The sequence below is a fragment of the Armigeres subalbatus genome, chromosome 3 (assembly GCF_024139115.2).
Source record: "Armigeres subalbatus isolate Guangzhou_Male chromosome 3, GZ_Asu_2, whole genome shotgun sequence".
NCBI lineage: Eukaryota > Metazoa > Arthropoda > Insecta > Diptera > Culicidae > Armigeres > Armigeres subalbatus.
The window spans coordinates 192,152,406-192,171,518 of NC_085141.1; the positions used below are offsets into that span (position 1 = coordinate 192,152,406).

The 19,113-nt window shown below is 40.8% G+C and overlaps 2 protein-coding genes across 2 annotated transcripts in view; one reads left to right on the forward strand and one right to left on the reverse strand.

Annotated features, from left to right (window-relative positions):
- LOC134220871 (arrestin domain-containing protein 4) overlaps positions 1-4,415 on the forward strand; it is a 26,297-nt gene extending 21,882 nt beyond the window's left edge. Inside the window, exons 2-5 of the mRNA XM_062700034.1 lie at positions 2,646-2,983; positions 3,106-3,288; positions 3,353-3,538; positions 4,023-4,415. Coding sequence (XP_062556018.1) covers positions 2,646-2,983; positions 3,106-3,288; positions 3,353-3,538; positions 4,023-4,220 — 905 coding nt within the window. The 3' untranslated portion in view covers positions 4,221-4,415. The remainder of the gene's footprint in view (positions 1-2,645; positions 2,984-3,105; positions 3,289-3,352; positions 3,539-4,022) is intronic.
- On the reverse strand, positions 4,262-18,963 carry LOC134220869 (X-ray repair cross-complementing protein 6). The gene is made up of 11 exons (XM_062700032.1): positions 18,812-18,963; positions 18,518-18,749; positions 18,009-18,210; positions 17,720-17,949; positions 17,471-17,655; positions 6,370-6,510; positions 6,024-6,299; positions 5,223-5,317; positions 4,782-5,056; positions 4,595-4,720; positions 4,262-4,535 (listed from the first exon to the last, which is right to left on the reverse strand). Exons 2-11 carry the CDS (start codon positions 18,719-18,721, stop codon positions 4,416-4,418), a joined length of 1,854 nt encoding a protein of 617 aa, XP_062556016.1. The 5' UTR covers positions 18,722-18,749; positions 18,812-18,963; the 3' UTR covers positions 4,262-4,415.
- Between the last annotated feature and the right edge of the window lie 150 nt (positions 18,964-19,113).

Sequence of the window (19,113 nt, forward strand, 5' to 3'; positions counted from 1 at the left end):
CGCTGCCTTTCCTGTAAGCGAATTGCGAAGGTGGTATAGTTTTATTGCTGGCGATTCGTTCTTATACCTTCCCATTATTGTTTGGAACATACACTTAAATGACAGCAAATTCTCATAGGAGCCGTCAAATTGCGGCAATGGAACTTTTAGCGGAGGTAGCTGAACCTGAACGTTAGTGTCAGAATAAGCGTGAGTCGCACGAACGGGTGCTGCAGACTGGGATTCTTCTTTTATAATCGATGCGATAAGCGAATTCAGCTTGATGACGAGGTCGTTGTAACTCGTCTCAAATGCGATGATTTCTTCTTCTTGTTCATCACGGATTTCCTTTGAAAGGGGTAGCGCGTACATCGAATTTTGGAAATCATTGAACTCACGGTAACAACACTCAACATTCTTTAAATGAAGTTGTAGAAAGTGAATGTTTTTGAGGTTAGGGTTCGGGTTTTCAATAGAGCATGTAGCACTCGCGAAATTTTCGATTTCACGGCCCCTATCTGACGCACTAGCAGTTCAAATTCCTCGTCGGTAGCTTTGGAATCTGTTCACTTCTTATGTTCCTCGATTTGTTCGTGTATCGGTGTGTAATCATGTCCTCGCGTTGTCGCTCCCTGCGGTGGCGTTGCGAACGGCATCGTGATCGTTGCAGTTCGATCGAGTATCAACCAAATGGCTTCCACTCTCGCTACACTTGGCCGATGATTCAACCAAATGTTCCGCATTTGTTCTACACAACGGCAACCTTGGCGGCGTCGCTGTGATCCGGTGATCGGCACAAAAAGAAAATGGCCGCCTCACAACATTCAGCCGATGCTACGACCGAATGTCCAATTACTTATTTCACAAATATTCGCGATTTTTCACGGTAATATAAATTCACCACTTCATCCGGCCATGAAGGACCAAATGTACATCAAAATTGTGGACTGTATTTTGTAATTGTCATTCGGAATTAATTCGCGACAGAAAAACCAAACACGTCCGTCTCATTTGATCTTTCTTTATTAAACTAAAAAAGGAAGTACAGTAACGGAAGAAGGATATAGAAACATTTCAAACAGAACATGGGTAATGAATAGATATATGTTGTCTGGTTGCTAACATTGAAATATTGCTCCGAACAGGACCCAAGGCATTAAGTTACAGGTCGTGTACCCCAAAAAGGTTTTGGTGCTCGGTGGAAAGATGCTTTATATAGGTGCTTCGAGTCGGGCCCCAAGAAGTAATCCCGTAACCATGCAATGAGTGGACCTACGTGTCCTTCCGGTGGTGGCAATAAGACGCCGTGTAAGGCTACCTTAACAACCATGAGTAGGTAGAAGAGGTAGTGATCCACGTGATTACCTGTGATATCGCTTCGAAACGTGACCTGAAGCTCTTTAGGGAATGATCAAGGAAAAGGTGACCTATAGCAGGGCAACCACATCGATTACGCCTGCAAGAAAGCTATTCCGTTTATTTCGCGGCATTATCGAGGATAATGACCAATAGCTCGGGAGCGAGTGAAATCCACCCACCGCAAGGTATCATAAGGCGCAGCCTGTGTTTTTGCGGATATGATGCCCTTCGGAAAAGCCATCTGGAAGGACGAGGAGTGCTTCGACATCCGTGAAATTAGAGAAGCATGTAAGACCATTAATATAGCTTTGGCTGCCGAATGGCAATGGAAATTGGATAACTCTTCGAAGGGTAGATGGACTATGTTATGAATAGGAAGACTGCATGAGGAAGTACACTTCCACCTGGCACAATTCCTGCCAGGCCACGTCTGCTTCAAACATTACCTACACAGGTTCAGAATCTCCATTCTTTATATATTTCGGTTCAACGTCAACCGATGGAGAAGTAGAAGGGAGTTTCGGCTGCAATCACTCAGCAGATGGGGCAACGGTAGCCATCCATATCCTCATAAGTGACCACCGACTAGTAAAACTACTAGTTAGTCCCGGTTTTCCTTACTGTTAACGTAGAGACCGGTAGTGAAAACGAGAGGTCGCAATACGTCGAAGAGCCAAAGTCGCTACAGTGATTTTCTGTGAATATACCGACCAAGTGTGCATGGTGCCGCAAGTGAACTAAACCCTCAGTGGACATGGTGGCGATATCAGGAATAGCAGCAGCATCGACGAGCAAAAAGTGAGTCCGTTCCCACACAAAAAGTGCCTAAAAAGTCAACAAAAACCTAATATCAAATTAATAAATTTTTTAGTATTCTATTTTTCATTTTTGTCTTGCCACCTTCTTGTGTGCACCGAAAATCAAGTTTCAGCTCAAATTCTTCACGGCGGTTGCAAAGATGTATATTTAGGTCTCCGCTAGAGCGATAGTTCAACCCTGAGATAAGGAAAAGAGGTGAGCTAGCTCGGGACGTGCAGACGTACATGCCAAAGACGCATGGGCGTCATCGGCAGTAACACAACCTTTGATGCTCAAAAACCAAGCGAGAGATGTTTCCAACTCAATACTTCAAGATTCTTCGGATCAATCAATTTTAATCAAATCATCAAAATGAAAAAAAAATCAATTCGGATTATTTTAAATCGAAAATTTTCACACAGTTTGCAACATTTCATTTTATGAAAACTTTAAGCATTTCTGCACACCTACCATATTTTCTAAACAAATCATTCGATTGTATTTTCCAGGACTACACTTCCACGTGGTAGGGGAATGTGTAGTACGCGTACGATCAGGACGCCACGAGCGTTCCTACGATAAAGAGAACTACATTGATTTCCGGATGCGCTTGCTGGGCGATGCCGAACATCAAGGACCAACCGTACTATCACCGGGAATACACAGTTTCCCGTTCAAGCTTGGCTTGCCAATAGACCTTCCGTCTACCTTCTTGGGTCGATATGGGTGGGTCCAGTATTACTGCAAAGCTGCTCTGCGGGAACCGTCAGGCTTGATTCACAAGAACCACCAAGTCTTCATAGTTATGAATCCAATCGATCTGAACACAGAGCAACCTTATTTGGCGGTATGTAGATTGGACATAATGTTCAAGAATTTAAAACCTTATTTCGAACACCATGGAGGTCAACGACAACGTGTGCTACCTTTATATTACAATAGTGATAATTATATTTTTGAAAACCGTAGGACCCATTCAAATGTAATATCGAGCACAATTTGGGAGTAGCGTGCGTTGGTGGAGGAATCGTGAAATGTAGAATTATTCTGGATCGTGGTGGTTATGTCCCAGGTGAATCAATCATGATCACGGCCACCGTTACAAATTCTAGCAGCGTTACAATCAAAAGCACTAAGGCTGCCTTAACCGAAGTATGATCTCCAATCATATTTTATTTTTTCGTCGTATTATATTTCTCTTTTCTTCGACTTTAAGACGATTCAGTATTTTGCTAACGAAAAACTAATCCAAACCGAGAAACGCGAGCTAGCGGTTATAGCACGAGGGAAGATTCGCCCTGGCTGTCGGGATGAGTGGCAAAATGAGTCGCTCTATGTGCCACCCCTGCCACCAACCAATCTTCGAGGATGCCATCTTATTCGGATACAATATGATGTTTGTGTAAGTAACTGCAGTCGCGCGTAGAAATTAGTGCCATGGAACTGACAATAGGAAACCAGCTACTGCCTTCGATTTAATGCCGTTGCACAAGACTCGACCTTAAAACTATGTTACAACAAACCGTTGCTTTTGTGTTCACGATCTTCGCAGAGACGATCCGACGAACAAATATTGGAAAATCGCGGAAATTCGGGAGCGAAACGAAAAAAATAACACGACTTATATTTATTGCGGGTTTCTATTTAAGTAATGTTACACGTGGAATGAAAAAAATCTGCTCTACTCTTTCTATTACCAATCCTCGTCTTCCAAGTTACGCTTCTTGTCCCGGAAGAGACGGGTATGTTGTCTACGTTTTCGTCTATAGCTTACGTTCTGCTAGGTCCCTTGCTAAAACGCAACCGCCTGCGCCTTTCTCCTCTAAAATCTGTCTGCAGTCCTCGCGGAATCAATTATACATTAATTTTTGGTTTTCTCTTCACAGTTTTTGATCGAGCCAAAATCCTTAGAGAAGCAGGTAAAACTGCAGCTGCCCATTACACTTGGAACGTATCCTTTTAAAAACGGCGAAGGAGAGGATACCAATGAGTGGGCCGAAACCGTTTACAAACCGGAAACGCATTACCCCTCGACGCTGCCCATTTTTAGACCATGGCTCCACGAGAAGGCAGATTCGAAATGATTCGGTCGATTGGAATTCGTGCAATGCATGACAAGAACACGTTTTTAGTGATATATTTTATTAGAAAACAGCATTTTTTAGAATAAGCACAACAAGGCATCATCTAGGAAGGTACAGGAAAGTGCCATAAAGGTTTAAAATATTAAACGAACAAATTGTGTATGTGGAATAAAGCAATAAATCAACAAACGGTAATCACAGGTTGTTATGTTTCTTTATCCTATTGATCAGGTCCGCCTTGTTCAATTTAGACACTCCTTCGATACCCTGTTGCTGAAGATAAGCTCGAAGAGTCCCAACAAGAACAGATGCAGTCTAAAATCAATTCAAACAAAATAAAATTCTTTGATCTACTCAACTGCTTGGAATATTACTTTTCCAGACTGGATGGCATCAATTATGGCAGTTGGATCGACATCCACTGCTAATTTCGGTGCTTTTGCACTGGGTCCTTCGCCATCAGCGGCTTTGGTTCGTCTTTTAGGGGCTTCCGTAACATCCTGTTGATAAAATGCAAATCAAGTTGAACAGATTGAAGCAATCTCCTCCCTTTTGCATTACCTCTCCGAACAGCGTACTGATTTTGTCCACAAACGGCCCAACTTTGCTATCAATGCGGTCGTCATCGGGCTTAGTCGAATCATACACACTCAAATCGTGTCTATCGAAGAGCAATGCCTCAATGTTGGTGTAGGTCGTCATTAGGACAGGATTTTCAAACTGTGACGGATGATATTTGAACTTGATTTTCTTGACTACTGACTTGAATACATCTATCTGGTCTTGGGAAACGTCCGGCGGCGATTTTTCAAACACTTCCAGTTTTCTTATGTCGGCTGCAAATACGAAGTGATTGATTTTTCAAATACCTCGACCATATTTCGAGAAGGGACTGCTAGTGGCTAAAATGTTGTTAATAAAAATAGCCAGCTACATCGTGCCAGTTTTTGTAACATGAGAAGGCAACACAACTCACCTCTTTTACCGATGAACAATACATACCTGCGTAAGGAATGAATTCAACCCTAAATCCACTATGTCGAAAAGGTTCTCCGTCATCACCATAACAGCATTCTTGGGGAATCAGCGCCACTAATCTGTGGAAAACATGATTTTGAAAATTGTGTATGTTCACTATATTCTAAACCTTTAGAGTAACAACACGTGTGTCATAACATTTTATTTAATGAATACCGTGACATGCCCTATTACCGTGGGGTTAAGGACGTGTTCACAAAAAATTCGCTATATAAAATTCAATTTGTAACAATCACCCTTGAAAACTATGTCACTTTAATCAACATTAAATACATTTTAAGGGAAAAATATGTTTTGTACTTCAACTTATAAAAAAATGAAGAAAATAGTATTCGACATTTGACTTATGAATATGCCTACCGCGTACATTCCGAAGAAGATTCCAAATACCGCGCAGAAAATTGCCTAATACCGTGCCCTATCAAACAAGCTCAAATTATGAGTGTATTTCACCAAATAATGTGATGTGTATGACAGACAGTACCTCTATATTCATCAATTTGGATAAAATCCACGGTATTCGGCAATGCGCGGAATTAGGGCAGGTCACGGTAAATGATGAATGGTAAAATGTTAAGTGTTGTAAGTGTAAATTGTTTACACATTCACTTGGGTACGTTTCAACAAAGAAAGTAGTAAATGATTCCCGAGGCTTTCTGAAAATCAAATTTTCAGTACAATAAATGCACTAAACACACGTGTGACCAACGTAAAATAATGGAATGATGAGCATGATAATGTATCATTGCTATGCTTTCTACTCACTTTGATGGCTGTTTGCGTCGCATGGTTAACATACAGTACGCTGCTTTCTGCTTGGCCAAACACTTTTCGTACAGCGCTCGGAACAGTACGGTAGATCCTGAAATTGTACTCTCGTCGGGATATAGGAAGAGTGAACTCCGCAAATGATTCGCCAGCGACACCTTGGAGATAGGTTTGAAACCCAATAGGCGAATTCCAGGCGGCAGCATCTGTTTCATGTTGGTAACCTCGTCCACCGAGAAGCTGACCTTTTCACCCCCCACCGTTTGAGTTTTCCTGTAAGCACACGTGAGCAAACAATGCGTTAAAGGTAGACGGAAAGGTTACACAAATCAAAAACTCATACCTTTGATCTCCTGGCAAAAGCGGTCTGCTCTCTGATACATTTTGGTCTTCATCGGTAGTGACAATTTGATAGGATCGTTTGGAAATAATCACTTCATTAGTGTCCCGCAGTAGTTTCACTTTAGCGGGGTATTTAGTTTTCCTAAAACAATAGAATTACAATTTGACTATCTTGGGATTGTTGGGATTGCTAATAATACGGATGTAAGAAAATAATACAATACACATGTATGCTTCAGGGTTTGCAGAAATTGCTTTCATTGGATGAAGAACAACGATAGAAGAGAGAGAAAAACTGTTTAAAATAATTATTTATCATCGCTATATTTCTTTTGTGAATTCAAAGCGGCATTCTTTGGATTTTTGATAGTCTTCTTTATAAATTTCCGGATTTTTAATCTTGCAGAAATCCCCTTTAGGCTGTGGAAATTTATTTACAAGGAATTTATACAATGATCCTCATTCGCGAAGTCGAAGCAAATTCTGCTCTTCCCTCCTATGGGAAATCCCATTGCTATCTGTCAGAGTTTGAGTGAAACATGGCCGCCATCTCCTCCTCTCTGTTGCTCTACTGTAAAAACCCATAAAGAACTGTCATTGTTTGTGTGAAGAATTTGGCTTCGACTTCGCGAATAAGGTCCATGTGAAAATTTCTTTAAGGGCTTTCTGCGTTTTCTGTTGGTAATCCTGTAAAATACCATCAGGGTTATCCGAAAATATCAGTTGACAGCCAAAGCTCCTATCCATCGGACGTGTTTTTTCACTCGCTCATTTTTATTCGTTTCTCGAGTCGTTCGCAAGCAAACGCGTTGACGGCAATGAACCCCGCTCGCCCGAATACCGTGGTGGTCGACTTCAATGTGCTTCCTGTGCGACCTGATGCAGGTAAAGTGCATAATTTTCTCGAGAATGACCTGAAATTGAAGTTGTCGGATGTTAAACAAATCCAGTTTCACAACATTCGAAAGTGTGTATTCATCGAGATGATTAGTTTCGATGTCGCTTGTCGGTACGAAACCGAACACAATTTGAAGCATCATTTCTTGTGTGGCGATAATAATTTGCAATCCACGTTTATTTGGATTCCGAATTAACAGCAGTGCGAGTGCATGACCTTCCGCCGACTGTGAATAATGTCGCAGTTCATACCTACATGCAGCAGTTCGGAACAGTGACTTCGGTAACTAAAGTGCGGTGGAAACATTACTTCCCCGGTGTCTACAACGGTGTGCGTGTCGTACACATTAGGCTACGAAACCCGATCCCATCCTACATTACGGTTAGCAATCATCAAAGTTTGTGCACTTACAAAGGACAGAAACCATCATGTAGGGTATGCGGCAAAGCAGCGCATCCGAAGCAAAAGTGTTCGGAAGCTGCTGCCGCAGTCAACGAAACAGCAACACCAGCACCCGCTCGATCGACTGAAGATCAAGCTTACCAACACGAATATCCTCCACTACGCAGCGAGCAAACACCATCCTCGTCTGACGAGTTTGGTGAAATAATAGCCAGAGTACAACGTTCGATTACCGAAGAGGAGGAAAAGAGGACTGAGAAACACGACAACTTCGATTCTTTTGACGACAATTCATCATCCAGCTCGATAATTCTGCCATCCGATCCAAACGATACAACTGGAACAGCAAAGCGACGGCTATCAACTCGAAGAGGCAATGAAGAGAAGAAAGTCTGTCCGGAGCAGTGTTTCTCTAACGCGGCCCATGGTGCAGATGAAAACCGCACAAACATTTTTTCATCTTTGTTAGAGATAATGCTAATGTGTCGAACAATAAAAAATAAGAGGGGGAGGGAAAAATGTAGCATTTCGGCTCCATGATGCCTATGGCGAATGAGTCTTTCAAATAAAGATTAAATTAAAAAAAAAAAATCCGAAAATATCACAAAAAATCCTCCAGAAATAACTTTTGAGAATCATCTTCTAATTGAACGACTTTCTGCTGAAGAACTGAAATGAAGCCACGGCGTGTTCAGTAGAACAATATTATCATAAAAAAATGAGCATGGCTAAAATTTCAACTACGTGAAAATATAGCTTCTTATCTTTCATTTCCTGGGTATTTTAAAAAAAATCTACCGGGGGGTCCCGAACAACTTTTTTTTCCTTTCCAAATGGAACCTGCATTCTAATCTAATACCAGCTGCCAGTCACGAGTCCCTCACGAGTTGACTCGTCATTTATATTTTTCATGAATTAAATGCAAGGAATGAATATTCTTCATGTTCTTTTATTTTGAACCTAATTTAAAAGGCTCAAATATGGAAAAGCATGACGGAGCCAAAATTATTAAGTTCAACATTTGGCTAGCAAACATACTGCTTCGCAAGGGTTGAACCCACTAATATTTTTAACAGTGTTTGTTTAGTTTCAATTTTATACTTTTTGGATTTAAATGAAAATTAGCGAAATTCGTAGAAATTATTCCAGATAATTGAGAAATTTCAAATTGATTGTTTGAGCTCAAAAAACGACAGGATTCCGACATTCAAGACATAACGATTTCTGAAAACCTAATGATTTTTTACAGTCAAACCTCCATGAGTCGATGTTTTATGACTCGATATCAACTCATGGAAGCATATTATGCCATATTAAAAAATATTTTCTGGGTTACTGTGATGGTCCCTTCAAACGGCTTTCCAAAGATTTGCTATTCCTCATCTCGATATATCCATGAGTCGATGGTCCCTTCAATATCGACTCATGGAGGTTTGACTGTATAACATTTCCAAGATAATATAAAACTATTTTAACCTACCGAGATAAGCATGCCAAGACCATGCTGCAGGTGGCTGAGTTGTATTCTGAGTTCGGTCTAGGAAATGTTTAGGTTGAACATTTCCTCGGCATTTCTATGTGGGATGGTTTTATAAAGATATTTTTGGTTTTGAAAATAAGGAATACATTTTATTCTATGGAGTTTTTATAAATATTAACGGGGCTTAATAATTAGTAAAGCTTTTTTAAATTACGCTTCTGATAATTGTTGAGCTAGATTTTTTCCACTAGATAGATGAATAAAAGTAAAGCTCATCGATTACTTCAAAGTCTGGTGGTTGTACCAAGAGTCATGAAAATAAGTGTCTTTTTAGAAGAAGATGCATTTGATGCATAGGGCAGGAGATTGATTTTCGTTTACTGGTTAACTTTTCTGAACTCTTAGGCAATTTAGATTTTATTAGAGTCATCCCTTCAGCACGATTTTTGTGTCTAAAAATTCAAACTCTTCTCCAAAAACTTCTGATCGTCCAGGTTTTGTGTTTGCGTTTTATGTTGGTGGTATTCGGCTTGACCAAATAATTGAACGTTATTGAAAGTGATTGCCAAAATCAAAATAGCAATAATGCGACAACACAATGAAAAGTGGACTAATTTTTAAATTGATAATGAATTTCGAGTGAAAATAATCGTTTCGAATGAGTATTTCTCCAAGCTCACGCAGTGCAATATCATAGAAAGTTGCATGTTTGCCTCAACATTTGTAGTAAAATGAATTTGCTTGTCTGGATGAATCACTCGTTCTCATCAACTAAAGCCTGTCCACGTTAAATTTCGGACACCCATCATCATTTAAAATTTTCACAAACCACTGAGGAGATCAATTTACACGACAGTTGAATCTCTCCGCTTTATGTTATTGTTTCAGCGGGTTTTCCTTCTTGTCCAAAGAGATAAAATGGCTACAAATCAGTTGGACATTGTCTCAGTGTCCGAAATTTAACGTGGACAGGCTTTATGCATCGCAGCGATATGATCTCTAGGACAAAATACAGTACATATTTTTAAGTTTTTTTTATACCCATGTCACTTTTTGTTGAAATCAGAAGAGATTTTATTTTAAACTAAAAGCTAGATATTTACTTCCATTTTTGCCTTTATTGTGCACTTAGCATGACTCATTTTTGCGATCATCTGTTTACCGTATATCAATTGAAATCTGATTTCTATTTGAATGAGGTATTAAGGATTTCTATGAGCATGTTGGATAGTTTTTAGTAATAAATTGAAGTTACACAATCAAAAATACGACAGAACAAAAAGTGTAAAAAGTGAATTATGTGTATCTACATTACTTCTCCTTCTTCGTTTTGGCATTACATTCCCCACTAAGACATTGCCGCCTCACAGTTGAGTGTTCAATCAGCACTTCCACAGTTATTAACTGCGAGGTTTCTAAGCCAAGTTACCATTTTTTTACCATCAAATTTACCACCAAAGTTTCAATTTTGGTATATATTTGGGAAATAATTGGGTGTATATGTGCATAAGATGACGATGCAGAGCATAATCTCCATCCAAGCCTTTCTTAGCTGTTTGCAGGGGATAATATAAATTTATCGACTTCGGCTTCGTCAGGCACTTTGACGCTTGAGCTCCAACAAACTATTAATTTAGACTATAACTTGGTAATTTCGGTACCCCTGAGTTTATATACGATTATTGGAATAAACAAATCCAGGAATCTCATTTTAAATGGGACGCGATAAATAATAATCCTTGGTCTTCCAACTACAAAGATCCGTTTCAGGGAGAAAAAAAAGTTGTTCGAGACCCCTCGGTAGATTTTTTTTTCAAATAGTCACGAAATGAAAGCTTAAGAGCTATATTTTCACGTAGTGAAAGTTTTGGCGATGCTCATTTTTTTGTCATAAAGGTCCCCCATACACACGCCGTGAAGCAGCTGCATCAAATCAAAGAACATTTTAAATTGATGTATACACTTTTCAATTAATGTATTATAAACCCTATATGAATGCTATGAAAGAATAATAAAATGTTCCAACGTTATGGAAGAATTTCCGACGATGACACTTTTGAAAAATGAAAGCTAAGTGGTGCATCGTAAAAGAAATACCTAATCAATCAGAAACTGACAAATATCTTTGAATTAGGTACAAAGAAATTGAAAGATGAAAATGGGTGTTCATGTCTTTCAATAGACATGTTTTGTGTGCGTCATGTTTCAGAATGGATTGACGATGAAATGACGACAAGTGACGTCCCTCTCCTCATAACATTTGTTTAAAGAATGCTTCTAACGTAAGTTTTGTTCCAAAAACATTTGCTAATGAAAATAAAACCCATCTAGACAGACATAAAACTAATTTTCAAATGAACTTCCTTAGTGTAGTATCCGCCCCTAGCTACACCACTGGCTGTCTGGTACAGCAGTAGCGATCGATCAAATAAAAGATCAGTTTTATCACTGACTGCACACCCGAGAAGACGCGCGTTTACCTGTATCACTTACAGTATCACAGTCTCGTTAGTAATTAGTTTAAAGAACCCAATCTCCCACGAGTATATTACAGTGGCGACGAGGTGGAGATTTTGTTTTCGCGTCCCGGGAAGTGCTTATTAGTGCAAGTAGTTCGGTTTTCCAGTGAAATTTTGGTGTTTTTCACTGCTGTTTGGACGAACCTGCGAGCGAGCCATTCATCCGTTCGGCGATTGATTGGTTTATTGCCTACGGAGGAGCAACAGTTTGCGCTGCGCGGTAGCAGTACCTACACTGCAGGAGTTGGTTTGTTTTGCTGTTTCACACAGGTTTGCTGCAAAGTAATATTGAAAAGTGGAAATAAACAGAGAAAATCGTGTTTTACTTTGCATGCGTTAAAGTGTTGAAATCAGTTTATGAGCCATTTTCTTGTGCCTAGCAAGCAAAGAAATTGTGTTTCATTTTGTTTCCGTACAGTGATCCGGCTTTGTGTACATAAATAATAGCTAATTAGAACTTGTTTCGTCACAGCCGAAGAGTTTGTCACGTACGAGAGTTTGTTTCAACAACAGTGTAGTGCAACGCACAGTGTATATCAGTTTGTTTGCAACTTGTTTCGCAACGCTGATACTGTTGTATTGGTTTATGCTCATGTTTAATAGCAACTACAGTTTATGCTTGTGTTGAGCAACACCATCGTTTTTGTTTGTTTGTGTTTCACGTTTGGTTTGTTTCGTTGATAAAGTTTGTCGTTGAATACGATTGATCCGAAACGGTTGAAGTTTGTTTGGTTTGACACAGAAAGCAGTTTATGTTTTGCACTGTGGAGCAAATCGTTTAAAAGTTGAACAAAAGGTTTACAAAATAGTTTTGAAAATTTTGTTTTAAATTTGTCAACTGTTTGTTTCTGATCAAGTTTGTTGGATTATTACACTGAAAAAGTTTTTAGTTTTGTTTTGTGTGATAATTTAACTAATCGTTTTTCACAGTTTTCGTCGTTTTCATCGCTGTCAGTATGCCGTTAGTGAATCACGTTGAGCCGTACATACCCGGTACGATTCCGTTTAGCCAGTATCTGGAGCAGATGGACTGGATTTTCATCGATAACAAGATGTCGGATGCGAATGAACAGAAGGCATCGTTTCTGGCGGCATGCGGAAAGGACGTTTATAGCGAGTTAAAGCTTCTGTTTCCTGGAAAGGATTTGAAATTGGTGTCGTTTAAGGAGATTACCGATGCGTTGAAGAAGCGAAACGACAAAACTGAAAGCGACATGATCCAGCGTTACAAGTTTTATCAACGAATGCAAGGTTCTACCGAAAGTGCGGAGGATTTCATTCTCGCGGTGAAGTTACAAGCGGAGATGTGTGAGTTTGGCGAATTTAAGGACATCGCAATCCGCGACAAGCTTGTGTGTGGCATTCGCGACCCGGATGTTCAACAACGTTTGTTTGATGAGGAAGGTCTGACGCTAGCCAAGGCGGAGAAGATCATCATCAACAGGGAGCTAGCTGGAGTGAATCGAAAGCTGGTTTCGCGAGAGTCCGGTCGTGTGAGTGTGTTGAACAGGCTTGGTAAGCGAGAAGAGAGTGTTGTTTCACGTAGTAGATCCCGTGGTAGAAGTCGTGGACCAAATAAGCGTTTTAGGAGCCGTAGTCGTTCTGGTTCGTTTGATCGTGGACATCGTTCTTCATCCCGATCGCAGAAGTTTCACTGCAGTTACTGTGGCAGAGATGGTCACACACGTCGCTTCTGCTATGACTTGAAGGATAAGGTTAAGAAATCTGTGAAGTTTGTGGATTCTCCAGCAGCAAAGCCGAAGTTGACAGAGTACCAGAAGAGTTTGCGTCGTCGGTTGAACAGATCTATCTCGGATGATGAGGAGATGGATTGTATGTTGATCTCTTCCATCGGAAAAATCAACGAACCGTGTTTCCGTACAGTTTTGGTTGAAGGAGTACGAGTAGATATGGAGATAGATTGTGGAGCTGCAGTTTCCGTCGTCAGTATAGAGACGTACGAGGGGGAATTCGCCGATATTCCGTTGCAGAAGTGTACGAAGAAGTTGGCAGTGATCAATGGAAGTCGTTTGGTTGTTGAAGGACAGATTCCGGTAACAGTTGAGCTTAACGGACGACGAAAGGTCGTTAAACTGGTTGTTTTACGCTGTGGAAGCTCGTTTACACCGTTGTTAGGACGAGATTGGTTGGATATCTTCTTCCCTGAATGGAGGAAAACGTTTGGCAGTGGTGCAAACCTGAACCAGCTGTCTTTGCCGACTTCAGAGGAACGTGTCTTGAAAGATATCAAAAGTAAGTTTGCCAATGTGTTTTGTAAGTCTATGTTTACTCCCATCAAAGGTTTTGAGGCAGATCTAGTGTTGAAAAAAGGAGCAGCACCGATTTTCAAGCGTGCCTATGACGTTCCATTACGTTTAAAAGACAAAGTAGTCGAACATTTAGAGAGTTTACAGAAAGATGGCGTCATAACACCGATCGATGCAAGTGAGTGGGCATCACCGGTGATTGTTGTAGTGAAGAAGGATGGCGGAATCAGGATGGTGATCGACTGTAAGGTTTCGATCAACAAGGTGATCATTCCAAACACCTATCCGCTGCCGTTGGCGCAAGATATGTTTGCTTCACTAGCTGGTGCTAAAGTGTTTTGTTCCTTGGATCTGACCGGAGCGTATACACAGTTGTTGTTGTCGGAAAAGTCGAGAAAAATTATGGTGATTAATACAATCAAAGGTTTGTTTTTGTATAATCGTTTACCACAAGGTGCTTCTTCAAGTGCTGCTATATTTCAGCGAGTCATGGATCAAGTTTTGAAAGGCATTGACGGAGTTTATTGCTACTTAGACGATGTTTTGCTAGCTGGTGAGGATTTTGAAGACTGTTTAAGAAAGCTTAATTTGGTTTTAGAGAGACTTTCTAAATTCAACATTAAAGTCAACCAGCAAAAATGCAAATGATTTGTGACTAGTTTGCCATTCCTGGGTCACGTGTTGACTGATAAAGGTTTGTTGCCGTGTCCAGAAAAGGTGGAGACAATTCGTAGAGCCAAGGTTCCCAATAATGTCACCGAGTTGAAGGCGTTTTTGGGTTTGATAAATTACTTCGATAAGTTTATACCCAATTTATTCTCACGTTTAAGCTGCTTATATGGTTTACTCAAAAAAGACGTTAAGTTTGTCTGGACTGATGAGTGTCGTCGTGTGTTTGAAGAAAGTAAGCAGTCGTTGTTGTCTTCAAAACTTCTGGAGTTTTTGATCCGCAAAAGCCTGTCGTTGTTGTGACAGATGCTAGCAGTTATGGGTTAGGTGGTGTGATTGCTCACGAAATCAAAGGAGAGGAGAGGCCTATTAGTTTTACCTCCTTCAGTTTAACTAACTCGCAAAAATCCTACCCAATATTGCACTTGGAAGCGTTGGCCGTTGTGAGTACCATAAAGAAGTTCCACAAGTTTTTGTTTGGAAAGAAATTTACTGTGTATACCGACCACAAACCGTTGATAGGCATATTTGGTAAAGAAGGCAAGAATTCGTTGTTCGTGACGCGTCTGCAAAGATATGTAATGGAACTGAACATATACGACTTTGACATTGTTTACAGACCGTCATCGAAAATGGGCAATGCAGATTTTTGCTCAAGGTTTCCTTTGCCTGATGAAGTGCCAGTTTCGTTGCAACGGGAGTTTATCAAGAGTTTGAACGTTTACGATGAGTTTCCTTTGGACCATGTTTTGATTGCATCTGAAACAGAGCAAGATGAGTTTATTCAAAGAATCGTTTCCTACATGAAGCATGGTTGGCCAAAGAAGTTAGAGCGTAGTTTGTTGGATGTTTATGCTCAGCATCAAGATCTTGAACTGGTCGATGGTTGTTTATTGTACCAGGATCGTGTGTTTATTCCTGCTAGTTTACAAAAGCAGATGTTGAAGTTGTTGCACAGGAATCATTCAGGAATCACCAAGATTAAGCAAATGGCAAGGAGGACAGTTTACTGGTATGGCATGAACAGTGACATCGAGAGTTTCGTCAAGTCATGCAGTGTTTGTTGCCAGTTGAATGCAGTTACGAAGCCAGTTTCAAATTCTAGTTGGATTCCTACTACAAAACCGTTTACACGTATTCATGCAGACTTCTTCTACTTCGACAAGAAGGTTTTCCTGGTCATTGTGGACAGTTTTTCAAAATGGATTGAAGTTGAATACATGAAGTTTGGAACAGATGCCAGGAAAGTCAAGACCAAGTTTTTGAACGTTTTCGCAAGGTTTGGGTTACCTGACGTAGTTGTTACGGATGGCGGACCACCGTTTAGCTCGAAAGAGTTGATTGATTTCTTCGAGAAGCATGGAGTCAAGGTGATGAAGAGTCCACCGTATAATCCATCGAGCAACGGTCAAGCGGAACGTATGGTCAGGGTTGTGAAGGAAGGTTTGAAGAAAATTTCTGTTAGATCCGGATTTGGCTGGTTTAAGTACTGAGGATATGGTGTCGTACTTCTTGTTTGGCTACCGGAATACTTGTTTGGAGGATGGATATACGTTTCCTTCCGAAAGGTTGTTTAGTTTTAAGCCGAAGACGCTGTTGGATTTACTCCATCCAAAGAATAGTTTTAAGCATCATTCGACGAAACCAAAGGAAGTGGATAAATGTATTGTAAATAGTCCTAGTCCCAAGAAACATGACTGGATTGACAAGTTGCGTCCCGGAGATATTGTTTACTATAAGAATTTCAGACCTACGGATATTCGTAGATGGTTAGAAGCCAAATTTCTCAGACGTATCTCCTCACGTGTTTTTCAGGTTTCTGTTGGAGGAGAGTTTACTCCGCTCATCGAAATCAGCTGAAGCTGGTGGGCACCCCAAAGCGCCGAGGTTTGTTCTTGGGGAGGAGCGAGAGGGTCCAGCGAAGAAAGCGTGCTAGAGAGGACGATGACGAAGACGTTAGGTTAAGCGACGACGAAGACGACTTTTATGGTTTTCCTTCGGATTCTTTCATCTACGGTGACGGGGATGGTCGTAACGGGGTCACGGGTCGTGGTCCTGAGGCGAGGTTTCGTGTTTCGCGCCGTCGAAGTGAGTCGTCAGTGGACGATGATCAGCGAGGGTCGTCGAGTTTGCCGCCTGAGCAGGTTGATCCGCAGGCTGGCCCATCGAAGCGAGTGAATAACCGATCGTCACCATCGAAGAACCGTGTGGAAAGTGTCCGACGTTCGGAGCGACTAAAGCGTCTCAAGAAAGATGTTGATTTTAAATATTATTGAACTATTGTGTGTTTTAAAAAAGTTTAACTGCCACAGAGGCGGTCAAAAGTGGACTAGTTTATCGGTAGTCATGTTTTGCCGAGTTCTGATGTTGTTTAGCGGTAGTGAAGTTTAGCCGCTTGTTGAAATGTTTACGGCAGTCGAGTTTTGCCGGTTGTTTAAAGCAGTAGTGAAGTTTTGCTGCAATCGATTGTAAATATGTACAAACTAAAAGGGGGAGAACTGTAGTATCCGCCCCTAGCTACACCACTGGCTGTCTGGTACAGCAGTAGCGATCGATCAAATAAAAGATCAGTTTTATCACTGACTGCACACCCGAGAAGACGCGCGTTTACCTGTATCACTTACAGTATCACAGTCTCGTTAGTAATTAGTTTAAAGAACCCAATCTCCCACGAGTATATTACACTTAGATCTAGCATTTTATTTATTCAATTTCCACCAAAAACTAAATCCACACGAACCCCTTAAATCGTTATGTAAATCCGCGCCAAATCCGCGAAAATCGCGAAATCCACGTAGTCGTAACAACCCTCTACCATGTTTCCAGCATTAACAAAACTTTTCAATAAACAGATTGGAAATACATACCTGGACAGCGAATAAATGTTGACACCTAGCGATACATCATCGGACAGCTGCCATTTGATGTGCGATATGGCCTTTTTCTTGAAGTCTTTTCTAAAAATTCTTGTCAGCAATGGCTCTCGCGATTCCTGATAGCAAGGAAATTGGTACTGATCAGGATCTTCGCTAGCAACCGTGCAGAGAAATTCCTGTGAACAGTTAGACGAAAAATAAATATATGTGTGACAATCACCTCCTAGTCCGGATACAAACCCGATAGAACTTGGACCCATCGAATTCTTCGCTCATCGGAATAAGAACTATATTCACGTCAAGCTGCTGAAGATCCTTTGCTTTGACGAAACTCTGTTGATATTCATAGCTTCCAGCGGGATGCGGCTCGTCGTTTGATGTGAACAAAACAATGCTCGACTGTTCCAGTTTGTATCCACATCGCGTGAAAACTCTCGAACACAACCAGAGAACATCTGATAAGTTACTATCTAAAATGAAAGACATCCATATTAGCTAAGTCTACGACCGTGGTTTATCCTACGTCCACCTTGCGAATGTCCAAACTTTCGGTCGAAATCAAACAAATCCTCTGATTCCCGAAAGTTGATGATTTTGCGGATGCTCTCGGCTGACGGATTCGCTAGTGGCATAAATATGGCCGTTTTCTTCGGAACTACCAAGCCAGTTTCCATCTCTATGTCATCGGGAAGAGCTGGGCTGTGCTCCGTGTTGAAAAAGATCACACCGACCTGTTAGCAAATATTTTTACTGACTATTTTGTTGGCAAAATGGGCTGTGTTGTGCAGAATCATGCATGTTATATTCGACTACATATTTGGCCGTACGACTGGTTACTTGGCTGCGTTATAATAAAACCTGTCCCCTATCCTTTAGCTACATAATCCTTGACTCATTTGAGAAAACATGATTACAACAAGTCAGTAGGTATACGTTTATGAAATTATTCCAATCTGTTTCCAGAATGAAGCGGCTGTGAGTCCGTTATTCCTTACTGTTTTCATTGATGATTCATATTTCCGTAATTCCCTTACTCACCAAATCTTTCTCGCTGCTTATGATCTTGTTCCTCATAATGGCCTCAACTAACGTTAAAGCTTCTTTGAAGTTCGTAGAACCATCGCCCCGGGGATGAAACATGTAGTCGGCGCAATCTATCAGCGCCAGAAGACCTTCGCGTCCACCGAACACAAACTCGGCGGAATCTTCGTCGTCTTCGGCGTGATTCGGATTCCAGTACATGTTTGATGATGTTTCCGACTGGGACAAGCTGGGAAATCATTGAAAATTTTTAGGAGTACATGTTAAGAGAATTTGCACATTTGCACTTACATAATATGATATTTTTATTAACAAACTATTCAAACGAAGTACACAAAGTTTAGTTACTTGAATTGCCTTGTCTTGTCATACCAGGAATAAACGCGCGATGTGCAAACTGCAATAATTAGGGTCTCGCCGACATTTCTCACCAATACGAACGCACGGTTCGTGGTTGCAAACAATCCCATTTGATTTTGCCGTGAAAGCTGCTCGTGCTTGCAAACAAACTGAGTAAAAGTGTGAGTGAAATGTGTGTGTTCGTATACGCTCGCAGAAAGCCTACATTACACTGTAATCCAATAATACTCAGA

Coding starts and splice junctions, on each gene's coding strand:
- LOC134220869 (XM_062700032.1), bottom strand. CDS start 18,721: ATGTACTGGAATCCGAATCACGCCGAAGACGACGAAGATTCCGCCGAG. Junction 6,300..6,369: donor CTTTTGCCAGGAGATCAAAG/GTATGAGTTTTT, acceptor GTGTGCTTACAG/GAAAACTCAAACGGTGGGGG. Junction 4,721..4,781: donor TCAGTACGCTGTTCGGAGAG/GTAATGCAAAAG, acceptor TTTTATCAACAG/GATGTTACGGAAGCCCCTAA.